This window comes from Clarias gariepinus, chromosome 3 (assembly GCF_024256425.1).
Source record: "Clarias gariepinus isolate MV-2021 ecotype Netherlands chromosome 3, CGAR_prim_01v2, whole genome shotgun sequence".
In the NCBI taxonomy this organism is placed as follows: Eukaryota; Metazoa; Chordata; class Actinopteri; order Siluriformes; family Clariidae; genus Clarias; species Clarias gariepinus.
Window position 1 is genome coordinate 15127643 of NC_071102.1, and position 14930 is coordinate 15142572.

General features: G+C 37.1%; 1 protein-coding gene across 2 annotated transcripts in view; it reads right to left on the reverse strand.

The window, feature by feature from the left end:
• Positions 1-887: 887 nt before the first annotated feature.
• Positions 888-14930, reverse strand: part of ptpn5 (protein tyrosine phosphatase non-receptor type 5) — a 90253-nt gene continuing 76210 nt past the window's right edge. The window contains exons 11-13 of one of the 2 annotated variants that reach the window (XM_053491348.1): positions 14446-14606; positions 14152-14265; positions 888-1923 (exon numbers count right to left, since the gene is read on the reverse strand). In XM_053491348.1, the coding sequence (XP_053347323.1) occupies positions 1830-1923; positions 14152-14265; positions 14446-14606 (369 nt within the window). In that variant the 3' untranslated portion in view covers positions 888-1829. Of the gene's footprint in view, positions 1924-14151; positions 14266-14445; positions 14607-14930 lie in introns of those variants that run through there. The other variant, XM_053491349.1, reaches the window with a different exon arrangement.

Here is a 14930-nt window from a genome sequence, read left to right on the forward strand (position 1 = left end):
AAATTATTTTTTGAAGCCCAAGGACAATGTCAAATCTCTCCTGATGTAAAGGATTGCAATCCTGTAAATCCTACCAATTAGAGTGTGCGACTAGCTACTGATCAGCATTTAATTTGTGTCACTTTTTTTTTTCATTTGCATGCAATTATAAAACCACAAATTTAAATAGGATTTGCTATTTTCTCACATTTGTGTTTCTCTGGAACCAGCTTAAAAGGCCTGACACTCTTATAGAATGTCAAATTCTTGCACTTACAAATACCACTGGTACAATAGAGATTTAAAGAATAGTCCTACTAATATATAAATAAATGGTTATCCACTGATATTTTTGTTAGGAAATATTATGGCAGTCTGCAGTAACACTGGCAAAAAAACACCATTTGACTCAAGTGGAAACAAACAAATAAACATTTTTAGAAATTTGCTAGGAATAACAAAAGCCATACTTTAAAATAAATTAAATTTAAAATCTGAATTGCACTTTCAGAAAATTAAGCCAGAAATTCATCAGAATAAGCAAAAAAAATTTAGAAAATGCTTGGCAAAATATATACAAGAGAATTTAGTAAAGATGGAAAAATCTATCTATTTCAGTTCAGCCTACATTAAAACCTACTTGCTCCCATATTTATCCCCACCTTAATTGATGGTACTAATGACCTGCTAATACTATCTACGAAATGTGACATATCTAAATTTGGGTGGTGTTTTGATGTATAATCAAAATCACTATTTATTTTATGTAATATTATTATAATTTTTTAAACATACTTTATTTAGACACACACTTTACATTTTACATTTCAAATATGCACTTTTAAAAGTGCAGTATTTTTTTGTTAAGTTTGCTAATTTATGACAGTAAATTGGGAATAAAATATAAATTAATTATATAAATTTTAAAAGTATACTGAAAGGTAATCGGAGCTGTATACTGTTTCAAGGCACTTCATAGTAGTTTTAGGGAGGCTATCAAAACATATGACTTACTAACTCAATAAGTATTAATACTGCAATTTGACAATAAAAAATGTAACCTCACCATTTATTTTACCAGGAAACTCTATACACCTGTACATTTACACTGTTGCCTAATCTGCCAATCATATGTCAGTAGCACAATACAAGGAGTTGAACCTGGTGTGGTCGTCTGCTGTTTCGGCCCATCCACCTTAAAGTTTGTTGTGCTGTGCTCTATGATATGTTTTTCTGCTCACCACAGTAGCAGAGAATGCTTCTTGTATTTACTATATACTGTCGGCCCAAACATATCTGGTTATCCAGATTATATAGACAAGGTTTTTGTTGTTTTTTTACACAATTCTGTAAAAACTCTATATGTTGTTGTGCATGATATTTGAAGTAAACATTACCTGAAAATTAATATCTTAAACTATGACCTATTGCATTATGCTTCTGCCACATGATCAGCTTATTGAATAACTGCATAAATGAGCAGGTTTACAGGTGTTCCTACTGAAGTGATAAGTTTATTTTTACATCTTATCTTTAGGCCACAGGCCAGGGTCAGAATTGATATGGGGTGGGAGCATCATTAAGGCATAGGCCTGTTTTAATGTTGTAAGTTTAGTTGAGAGCATGCCTTATGAATTAGTACTGATTCTGATGACACAGAAGCAGCTTGGGGAGTAAAAGCCCTGAGTTTAAGTTTTGCAGGTTTACACATAACCCAACATTTAACAACAAATTATACTGTTATACAGTCTAGCAGGAGCACAACAGATGCTGGACTTGTTGATGTCTTCTGCAGGCAGATGTAAAGTGTTGATGAACTGATAGTGGGTAAGGATATGCTGTGGCAAATGCTATTCTTCTGGTCTCCAAGTCATCTGTCTTTCATATAGGCTCAGAACATGATGCACAAACTGGTACTGCTCAGCTGTTTGAATCATGCCACCTCTATGAAAACAAAATGAAGAACCTGTTAGATTACTTACTGCACAAGCCTGTGTGCACATGCACGTGTGCCCACATACGGTCATTTAGTGACATATTAATGTGTGTTTGAAATAAATGCTGCTGTCATACAGCAATCATTCCATTTTGCCAAGTCACCACAGGTCCTGAATGACAAAAAACCCTGGTCAAAATTGATTAAAAAACACAGCTCCATATGTAACTATTTTTTTTTTTTTTTAAATCCTCTAACTGGACCAGGATTTTAAAATAACCTAAATAATATATATTAACAATTCAATTCAATTCAATTTATTTGTATAGCGCTTTTAACAATTGTCATTGTCGCAAAGCATCTTTACACAATCAAAAGAATTATTTAAGTCTGTATGGAATGTAAGTGTGCATGAATCAAGATGAGCAGATCATCCCTTGTGAGCAAGCCGCGTGCGACAGTGGCAAGGAAACAGAACAATGTCGTTAGGACGACTGTAAACATTCTCAGTCATCCAGGTGAGGTTATCTGGAAGTTGATTTATGCCAGCTGGACTTTTTTGTTAGGTAAAAATGGTTCACTATTCATCCAAGTAGCTTCTTCAGTCTGTGGTAAGTTGGTAGGATTACACATATTTGTATCTTTAAGGGACAAGGATCATCCCCAGGGGAACAATAGAAAGGTGAGAGTAAAAGAGAGAGTTGTTAAGAAGACTAGTAATAGGTAGATTAGAGGAAGTTAGACCTAGTTATGAGAAAGACTATGCAGAGTAGATGTGGCTTTCCTGGTGTTTGGATCTTACTGGGGATGGATGAAAGGCAGCATAAAAAAATATGAGACATGTTTTGACTAAGATCTTAACTTTCTGTCCAAGATTTGTACATTGTCGTTCTCAGATGTGTGTTTTCTTTCAGGTGAAAGCAGACTGCTGACTTTAGTCCTGAGATGTTGCCTTTTCTGAGTTGGTACATCCAGTTATGTAGAAGTTATTTTGTTAGGCACACTCTTCACTATGCTGGACCATCTATATTATATTGCCTTCCTTATATTTTGGTGTCTAGCCTTTGGGGAAGATGAATTTCCGTTGTAGCATGTTCAGTATTTAAATTCAGTAAAATATGGCTACCTTTATAAACAGTAAGTGTGTGAACAGTGCTGCTTGCATTGCCTGTTCTGCACATGCATGCAAAGTCATGCATCAAATACAAAACACTGTAGAAACCAAATATAAATCAGGCTCATTTGCTATGCATCAGGCCATATTACACTATGCCATCAGCAATTGCTTTCATATAGCAACACATTTTCCACTAGACTGGTAATTTATTCCAGCAATAGTAAAGCAATACTTTATTTTTTAATCACGCTACACATACAAGAGGCCACATACAAAAGACTAGTTTTGTAACCTGCCAACAGATGGCAAGACAAGGCTACATGCACAGTCATAGGGCACATCATCCTTCATAAGTCAGTGTGCCAAAACACATTGTCACATGTACATCAAGAGCTGTGCCACTGGTGCTCTTCTAACTACATGCCTTACCACACCTGCTATTTCATCATGGACAGCTAGTTAAAACAAAGAGAGAATGTGGACCTCTGTGAAACTGTGCAAATCTACCACATAGATTTGTTTGACATTATTCAGCATGTTTAGGGTGATGCTGTAACAAGTTGTTCAAGATGTTTTGAGTGGCATGTGTGTTTCAAGAGTGGAAGAACATTATTGGAAGAAGACAAGAGTTCAGGAAGACTTTCAATGTGCTCAACCCCTTAAAATGTCAAATCCTTTCGTCAAATTGTCCATCCTGATCTTTAGAGAACAATTCACAACCGTGCGGCCATTGTCGGTGTGTTATACAAAGCAGTCAAGGCAATCCTTGGGTGTATGAGTATGACTTTGAAACGAAGCAACAGGCTTCACAAAGTAAGAGCCCAGCATCTCCATGGCCAGTAAAGGCGAGGAATGTCCGCAGCTCAACCAATGCGCATGCTCATCATCTTTTTCAACATTTTTGGCATTGTATATCAAGAATTCGTCCCCAGGGGCCATCAATAGTGAATTTTACTGCAGGTCTAAATGCTTCTGAGGAAGGACATATTGTGAAAGTGACAGGATCTGTGGCGCACCAATCAAGAAGCAACACATACAGTAGATGAGCTTTCTTAAACATATACTGTAAGACAGTCCAATACTTTTTAATTGATAGATGTATCATTTCTTATACATAAATAAATTTTGACTCTTACTAAGACTATCCCATTGTTGAGTCTTATTTCATCCATAGGTAATTAATAACTTGGTCTGCCTCAGATTCCATACAATAACCATGGTGCCTATACACTCAGTTCAAAGACCTGATGGCTGTTTTACAGCAGGATTTAATGTATGGTGTATAATTAACACAATTTAGTCATATCCAATTTCTCCCCGTCACTAGAGGCTCCCACATTAAGGCTACTACTACCACTCAGCCGGGAGGGCCGAAGACTATGACATGACGCCAGCCAACTGCATCTTTTCGAACTGCTTGCTCACGCACCATTGGAGGTGGCGGAACACACTCGGAGGACAGCGCTATCCGCTCCTTACGCATGCGTGAGCTCATAGACACCCCTGATTGTGATTAATGTGGGAGCACGAAATACCTCTCATCCCTCTCCTCTGAGAGGCCAATCAGCTCTCTCTAGACCACCAGCTGAGAGAGGTTACAGCATCAGCCGGGAATCAAACCAGCGATCTCCAGATGATAGGGTGAGCACTTTACCACTGCGCCACTCGGAGACGGACAGTCTCAATTCAATGCAATTAATTTAGATTTATATATAAATCTATATATTTTAACAAAAAAGGTAACCATCGTTCTTCAGATTAGACCATACCATACCAAATCTGAGGCATTGGTGGGAAGAATAATTTTTTTTAGTAATGTGATCACTGTCACTAGTTTCAGCTTTCAATGCTAAAAGAAATGTACAGTTCACTGTAACGTAATGTACACTTTTTATTTAGAAGTTTTCGATACAAATCTTATAATGTCCACATGACATCAAACATTACCCATCTTAATATTGTAATTATTTATTTTAACAATTTAAACCATTAATCGATTTATTTTACTATTTTACCTATTTACTATTTCACTTACTTCAAAAGAACATTAAGAACAAGAACAATAAAACTTTTAAAATATAATTGATTAAATGTGGGCTAAAAAAACTGTTGTCCTCAAAAATTTAACAGATGAGGACTCATGTCCATCAATCTGATACTGTACACAGTATGCTGGAGAAACCGCTTTGTGTAGTTAACATCGAAGACAAAAACCTTCAACATCAAACATCAACAGCCTCCACCAAAGAGTCTGGAACGCAGACGATGCTTCACACAGCCATGATATATTATACTATAACCGTATTATACCAAGGATTGCCTGTTATAAATACTCAAAATAAAATACATCCGCTGTTTTAACCACTACAGAGACAACACAGCCAGCGGTAGTTCTCAGAAGTTCTTTCTGAGATGAGGCTGCATTAGACGGCTACATGAGTACAGAGCGCCTGGGGAAGCTTAAATCTCCGAAAATGTTGGGGCAATTAAAAAAAAAAAGATGCTATCTTTAATAACAGATGAAGGTTTTGAGCTGTACACACATGGATTCTCGCCTAAACAACTCTTAAAACTACACTTGTGTGACACAATAACAGTAATATTTCAAACATTATGCAGGCCGTTTGGAGAAACCAGAGAATAAAGAATGAACCACTTCTTGGGTCAAAATAACCCAACCAGGTGTTTATTTGTAAATGACTCACTTCATCCTATTTGACCCATTATGAGCAACATAACAATGTGTTTAAATTACCCAAAATAACCCAGAATTTTGACTCAGCATAAACCACCCAACCATGTGTTTACAGAAACAACACAACATTTTTAGAGTGTATTTTTTGAGTTATTCTAATGTTCTATTCTGAAAGTCTATTGGCATTTCTATATTTAAAGTTTGATGTCTTTAAATGTATTTTTTAAATAATAACATTATTGATTACATTATAACATTATTATTATCATTATTGTACAGTAAATGTCAATAGCTTTGGTTCAGATTTTTCATGTTTGTTGTATAAAGTACTCAGATGTGGAAATTACCATCACTGTAGTATTTCTTTGATACAACATATTGTTATGACTTTTTTATGACTTAAGCTCTAAATTTCAAAACAGCATCGAATGAAAATGTCACTCTGCGCCAACTGACGGTTATTTCACAAATTATTGAAATGCGGCTGATTTATTTTGGCCACTGTCATTTTGCCGCGGCGGAAAGCACAGTGGTAATTCTCGTTGTACTACCTACAGTACTGTACAAATCTCATTACATCCATAATGGTCCTGTTCCTGGCACACAGGAATGGAACCGACTGTGGTCTTCTACAGTTGCACTATTAAAGTGTAAATATACTGTATTTGATATATTTTAAGTAGTTTTTGAAGTATACTTACTATGTGTATACCGCTACAAACCACTTCTGCAAATGCAATTAGTGTACCTTATTCTTATGGATATAACTTATATTGTTATTTGGATATAACAAGAGAAGAATCATGGTTATCAAATATGCATAAAGTCCACATTATGATTTTTCTTTTAATTGTTTGTTTTTTACATACTAAGTGGCACACTACGCCCTTTCAAATTCCCACAAGAATTACTATTTGATTTGTGCAATAGTAGAAAATCCAAAATAGGCACACTTAGGATCTTTTATAAGAGAATTAGCAGACACGTCCGGCATTTCACAGTCAACTTTGATTCACTCCCAAATGTAATAAAACAATACACCCACTCCAGGTTTTATTCCCATTCCTCATTTATGAGCTGTACCATTCTATTATCATTTGGTGTTTGATTGGGAAGTGCAATTATGTATTCTGTAATTATGAAAACAACTATTCAATTGACTCAACTTTCAAAACCTTTAACATACATATGTTATACAGTTGTTATACAGATACAATCATATAGTTTATGCCCTTTATTCCATGGCTGACCAGACAGCAGAAGTCTTACAACTACTGACATGTGTGCACCCACTCGGTGGTAGAGTGCTGACTGCTGCTATATATTCCATAGAAAACATTTAATAACAATGCCCTTCTATACGCTGCAGAATACAGCAATAACGATGGACCTAGTGATGGTCTGGCAGTTTATGGCTTTATTTAAATAACAAATAAAAGGGATTCCACACAAGCTTTTTGAGTCCTGGATGTGCTTGGCAGTGAATCTTCATCAGGAGCTTTAGAAGGTGACACATTCAGAAGCTGATCCATCATGCTGATCATGCTGATCATGGTGGAATGTTTTTGACTTATCATTATTGAATTTTTAGGTTGATATATTGATAAATAATTAATAATTTTATTAAGATTAAAAATGAATCACCTTAATCATCATCAGTGCCACCTCTCCAACTATGTCCTGGATTATTTGGTCTATTGGCAAGATCACCACCTCCTCCACTTGGAGTTGTCATAGATTGCTTGACTTGAACAAATGTTTTAAAATCAATGCAATGTTTTAAAATCAATGCAAAAATACTGATCTTAAAAAATTGCTCTTTGAAAATATTTCTAATTGTTAATAATATTATGTATGGCGCGATATCCTGGACAATATTCAAAAGGAATTGCAATTACATTTGCAATTGCGTTTCCCATATGTGGACGCACAAAGTATGCCATAATTCAAATGCAATTGCAAACTTTGCATTACAGTTTTTGCTGTTTCGCCTTCGTGAACGCAAACTGACTGCTAAATTTCAAATGGAAAAGAAAAGTCCATTTGCATTTGTATTTCCCATGTCTTACAAGTCATAAGCCTGCCATATGTAAATAGCAAAATCAATGACCACGTTTGCTTTTTTACTTTCTCTGCGTCGCGTGTCAAGCCGGCCAAAATTCAAATGCAATCCCTAATGCATTTGCAATTGCATTTCCAGCACGTTACACAGAAACGTGTCAATCAGCATCAGGGGCGGGTCTAAACTGTTGGGCGGGATTGTGTGGGGAGTGACGTCACTCGCAGTCGCCAACCAAGAGGGGGGAATTTGAGCAATGGAGGTGAACAGCAGTAAAGTTGTGTTATGCGCTAAAATGCCCCCTGTTACGAATTGCAACACCTCCACAAAATCTCTATCAAATATATTAGTACATCATAATAAAAAATTCATATTATTATAGTTATTATCAAATATATTATCACTAATATAATTAAGCCTAGGCACGTGACAAATGAATACACGGAAATTAAGTCACGTAATACAAATTCTCATATAATGTTTATTTTGTGGAACATTTATTTAGCAGGGGTTTGTCATGTAATACAAAAATGTTTACACTCAATAAATATTGTTTATGGTAAAAAATTACACGACACGATTTTTATTATAAATAAGCAATATAAAAATATATATATATATGAAAAAAAAAAAAAATATATATATATATATATATATATATATATATATATATATAATTTATATAATTTTTCCCAAAACAACATGTCTTTTTTTATATTGCTTATTTTATAATCAAATTCATTTGGTGCAATCTGTAAACCATAAACCTATTCATTTATGTTCTAATATAATATTAAATAGAGGTTATGTAGGGGGAGTTCAATAGCTTTTTCGTTATGTGGATTACACATGTAAAACCAGTTGTACTATAATCCACTCTATCAGTTTCGGTTTGACTTCATTTTTATTTTATTTTTCTTTTCAAAAAATGAATAAAAAGATTAACTGAATTTTCTTTCGTATTTTTCTTTGTATTTATTTTTTATTATATTTATTTCTTATATATAGTTTTAATTTTCTTTTTTGAGCTCACTGGGGGTCGTACAAGCATTTCACTGCATATCGTACTTTGTATGACTGTGTATGTGACAAATAAAATTTGAATTTGAATATCAAACTGAACATTGCAAAGGGAAGGGTTGTAAGTATAAGCAAGGATAGAGTGCATTATAGTACAGTTGGTTTAACATTTTCTAAATGCTAAATTTCTATAGCAAAAAAGTTATTGAATTTCGTTGATTTAATTGTCATTTTTGCAACTCATAATAGACCGTACCAAAGGGCATTCATTTTTATACATATCTTTACAATTATTACAATTTTAATAATAAAAAACACCCTAACTCTCATTTAACAAATTATCTGTTTTATTGCCACAAGAATTATTTGTGTAATCATTTATTTTAAAATGTACATTAAAATAATTATTAATCAATTAAACAAACAAATTAATAAACAAATAATCTATACTGTAGCCTAAGAGTGTAATATGTTTAATGTCCTGTGAGGTATTTCTTTGTAATCTTGTGTATTCTTCTGTAAACAAACGGTTAAGTCTTGGTTATGCACTTTTTATACGGTCCCTTAGTGACTCCATTGCTATAAAGCACTGGTAAGCAGCGTTTCTGACAGATTTAGCTCCAGCAAGTTGTAACAGGAGAAGATCTAAAAAATTATTTGTTATCTGTCCACTTCAGAGTAAGAAAATATGAAATTTGTCATTTTGTGTGTTTATTTCTTGATAAACAAATGAGATAATCTCGGTTCACCTCCATTGCTCAAATTTCCCCCTCTTGGTCGGCGACTGCGAGTGATGTCACTTCCCACACAATCCCGCCCAACAGTATAGACCCGCCCCTGACGCTGATTGACAGATTTCCGTGTAACGTGTTGGAAATGCAATTGCAAATGGATTAGCGATTGCATTTGAATTTTGGCCGGCTTGACATGCGACGCAGAGAAAGTAAAAAAGCAAATGTGGTCATTGATTTTGCTATTTAAATATGGCAGGCTCATGACTTGTAAGACATGGGAAATACAAATGCAAATGGACTTGGCAGTCAGTGTGCGTTCACAAAGGCGAAACAGCAAAGTTTGCAATTGCATTTGAATTATGGCACACATTGTGCGTCCACATATGGGAAACGCAATTGCAAATGTAATTGAATATTGTCTGGGATATCGCTCCATAATTATGTTCATTAATTTTTAACCTCACAAATTCAGACAGCCCAATTTTTTCAAATACAGTCATGTTTGGTGACAAGATAGGATTAATTTTCTCAACAGCAGCAAAAATAAACCTGCTGTTGACACATGACACTTGAATATGTACAGTATTGTTTAAAGAACACTCCAGAACAGACTTCAGCAGCAAAGTTAGGGGAATTAATACCCCAATTTTTGCAGCCTGAATGTGTAAGGTTAAAAAATAATAAAGAAAGTATTTTTAACAATCAAATACATTTTCAAGCTGCAATTTATTAAGGCCAGTATTACTGTACTAAATTAGAAATGCATGAATTATATTCCCCATACCACCAGAATAAATTGCAGTGCCGAAAATATGAAGCACTGTAAATGCCAAGGCATTTTTTTTTCCATTCAGATCAAATTGTAATGCAGAATTTTTTAAACTGCAAAATTTTTTATTCAGTTAATTAATTCAACATGATACATGATTGAACATGAACATGAAATTTTGGCACTGTTATGCTTCCATATTTGCATTTTCTGAATTGCTTATATAATTGTAACACCAGTGCAGACACTCTGTAAGATCAACTTTAATTAAGTTGCTTTAAAAGTTTGCTTGCTTTTTTGTTATGTTTTTCTTTGTAAATATTTTTTGTGAAATGTAAAAATGTACATAGAAAGCGAAAGATTGATAGTTGATTGCTTTGATAATTACTTCAGCATAAATTTTCTTCTAAATTGCATTCTAAATGGTTTCAGTATGCAGGTGAACCGCCTTTAAGCGTTTTTTAAATTATATATCTTCTTCTTCCTTGTCTTTCGGCTGTTCCCTTTCAGGGGTCGTCACAGCGAATCATTTGCCTCCATCTAACCCTATCCTCTGCATCCTCTTCTCTCACCCCAACTAACTTCATGTCCTCTCTCACTGCATCAATAAATCTCCTTTTTGGTCTTCCTCTACATTTACATTACATTTAGGCATTTGGCAGACGCTCTTATCCAGAGCGACTTACAAAAAGTGCTTTAATGTTTACAACATTGGATACATACTTACACTGGGTTAACTAGGTTAATAACTAAGTACCATTAGTCCAACACAACTGAGTTTTTTTTTTTTTCCCCCCGGGGGGAGGGGGGTTAGTCCAAGACCTCCTAGACCTCTAGACCTCCTGCCTGGCAGTTCCAACCTCAGCATTCTTCTACCGATATATTCACTATCTCTCCTCTGAACATGTCCAAACCACCTCAATCTGGCCTCTCTGACTTTATCTCCAAAACATCTAACGTGGGTTGTCCCTCTGATAAACTCATTCTTGATCCTATCCATCCTTGTCACTCCCAAAGAGAATCTCAACATCTTCAGCTCTGCGACCTCTAACTCTGCCTCCTGTCTTTTCTTCAGCGCCACTGTCTAGGCCGTAGAGCATTGCTGGTCTCACCACTGTCCTGTACACCTTTCCTTTCATTCTCGCTGATACTCTTTTATCGCACAACACACCTGACACTTTTCTCCACCCATTCCAACCTGCCTGTACCCGCCTCTTCACCTCCTTTGAACACTCTCCGTTGCTCTGGACCTAGGACCCTAAGTACTTAAAATCCTGCACCTTCTTTACCTCTGCTCCCTGTAGCCTCACCGATCCTCCTGGGTCCCTCTCATTTATACACATGTATTCTGTCTTGCTGCGGCTAACCTTCATTCCTCTGCTTTCCAGAGCATACCTCCACCTCTCCAAATTTTCCTCCACCTGTTCCCTGCTCTCGCTACAGAGCACAATGTCATCTGCAAACATCATAGTCCATGGGGACTCCTGTCTTACCTCATCTGTCATCCTGTCCATCACCAGAGCAAACAAAAAGGGGCTTAGAGCCGATCCTTGATGCAGACCCACCTCCACCTTGAACTCTTCTGTTACACCTACAGCACATCTTACCACTGTCTTACAGCTCTCATACATGTCCTGCACCACTCTAACATACTTCTCTGCCACTCCAGACTTCCTCATACAATACCACAGCTCTTCTCTTGGCACCCTGTCATATGCTTTCTCTAAATCTAAAAAGACACAATGCAACTCCCTGTTACCTTCTCTGTACTTCTCCGCCAGCATCCTCAAAGCAAATACTGCATCTGATGTACTCTTTCTAGGCATAAAACCATATTGCTGCTCACAAATGCTCACCTCTGCCCTTAACCTAGCTTCCACTACTCTTTCCCACAGCTTCATTGTCTGGCTCATTAGCTTTATACCTCTATAATTGCCACAGCTTTGCACATCTCCCTTGTTCTTAAAAATTGGCACCAATATACTTCTCCTCCATTCCTCTGGAATCCTCTCACTCTCCAAGATCTTGTTAAACAAACTTGTCAGAAACTCTACTGCCACCTCTCTTAAGCACTTCCATACCTCCACAGGTATGTCATCAGGACCAACAGCCTTTCCACTCTTCATCCTCTTCAACGCCCTTCTCACCTCACTTCTACTAATATTTGCTACTTCCTGTTCCACAACAGTCACCTCTTCTACTCTTTGTTCTCTTTCGTTTTCCTCATTCATCAACTCCTTAAAGTACTCCTTCCATCTTCCCATCACCCTCCTGGCATCTGTCAGTACATTTCCATCTCTATCTTTAATCACTCTAACCTGCTGCACATCCTTCCCATCTCTATCTCTCTGCCTTGCCAACCTGTACAGATCCACCTCTCCCTCCTTACTGTCTAGCCTAGCATACAAGTCCTCATATGCTCTTTGTTTGGCCTTTGCCACCTCTACCTTCACCTTACTCTGCATCTCCCTGTACTCCTGTCTACTCTCTTCAGTCCTCTCAATGTCCCACTTCTTCTTAGCTAGCCTCTTTCCCTGTATACACTCCTGGACTTCCTCATTCCACCACCAAGTCTCCTTGTCCACTTTTCCCTTACCTGATGATACACCAAGTACCCTCCTACCTGTCTCCCTGATCACATTGGCTGTAGTTGTCCAGTCAACTGAAAGCCCCTCCTGACCACCCATAGCCTGTCTCAACTCCTCCCTGAAGACTACACAACATTCTTCCTTTCTCAGCTTCCACCACTTTGTCCTCTGCTCTGCCTTTGTCCTCTTCGCCTTTCTCACCACCAGGGTTATTTTACACACCACCATTCTGTGTTGTCTGGCTACACTCTCCCCTACCAACACTTTGCAGTCACTGATCTCTTTCAGGTTACAACGTCGACACAAGATGTAGTTGACCTGAGTGCTTCTGCCTCCACTCTTATATGTCACCCTATGTTCCTGCCTCTTCTGGAAAAAAGTATTTACTACTGCCATTTCCATCCTCTTTGCAAAGTCCACCACCATCTGTCCTTCTACATTCCTGTCCTGAAGACCAAACCTGCCCATCACATTTTTATCACCTCTGTTCCCTTCCCCAACATATCCATTGAAGTCTGCACCAATCACCACTCTTTCACCTCTGGGGATGCTCTTCATCACTTCATCTAACTCACTCCAGAATTTCTCCTTCTCTTTTAACTCACATCCTACCTGTGGGGCATAACCACTAACAACATTGAACATCACCCCTTCAATTTCCAGCTTCAGACTCATCACCCTATCTGATACTCTCTTCACCTCTAGAACATTCCTTACAAACTCCTCTTTTAGAATAACTCCTACTCCATTTCTTTTCCTATCCACACCATGGTAAAACAATTTGAACCCTGATCCTAAGCTTCTAGCCTTGCTACCTTTCCACCTGGTCTCCTGGACACACAGTATATCCACCTTCCCTCTCTGCATCATATCAACTAACTCTCTTCCCTTCCCTGTCATGGTCCCAACATTCAAAGTCCCTACTATCACTCCTAAACTCTTGCCTTTCCTCTTCTCTCTCTGCTTTCGAACACGCCTTCCTCCTCTCCTTCTTCGACCAACAGTAGCCCAATTTCCACCAGCACCCTGTAGGTCAACAACACCAGTGGCGGTCGTTGTTAACCCGGGCCACGACCGATCCGGTATGGGATTTATATTCGTGATTCGCATCATTGATTTGGCAAATGTTTTACGTCGGATGCCCTTTTTAATTATATATAATTTTATAAAAGCTAGCAGTTCCTCTATCTAGTTTGAATCATTGGAAATATTTCATTACTGTATGTCATTAATATTAAAACAATCCAAACATACCTGTCCAAGCGTAGTTGGCTGGTAGTTCTCAAGATGTCGACTACTCCTTCATGTCTAAGTTGCTCACACAGGATAGCCGTAGCAATAAAGCAGCCCGTGCGGCCAATTCCTGCACTGAGAGGAATTGTGCACAGTTACCTTTAATGGTATACTTGAAGTAATAATAATAATAATATAAAATGAACAGAAAAAAAACTTTTTTAAATTATTTTGTCCCCCCTCTGCATGTAGTCTTTATTAATGACTTATAAAAAAACAATAAATATACTCAATAACACCATTGTGTTAGGATACCTGCAGTGAACAATGACAGGGCCACTTGAAGGTGAAGCCTGTTTCCTTACTTCCTCCACTTCTTGGACCAATTGTAAAAGAGGTGGAGCTTTATCTGGAGTTTTCTGATCTGGCCATGATGTGTACCAGTAGTGCCTGAGACTGCGCTCCTCACCTTCATGCTAGACACACACACACACCAAAGCCTTTGCCAACAATGTTTAGGAAATTTAGCAATAAAACAGTAGGCAAACAAAAAGATTATGTTAAATATAAAAGGATTTAATCATATATCAAACTCATGCTTTAACTGTGATTTAGTTGAAGGAAAAAACTGGTGAGCTTTGTTGCACATAAAGCCTTTTTAATTACACGGATTGCTCAAGATCTTGAGAAACATTAAGAGCAATACCAAAAGTTCAGTTTACGATGCCTTATTAGTCTGCGTCTCTACCAATTTCACCTTGACATAGTTGACAACATTGCCTCATCAAACAAGGGCTGTA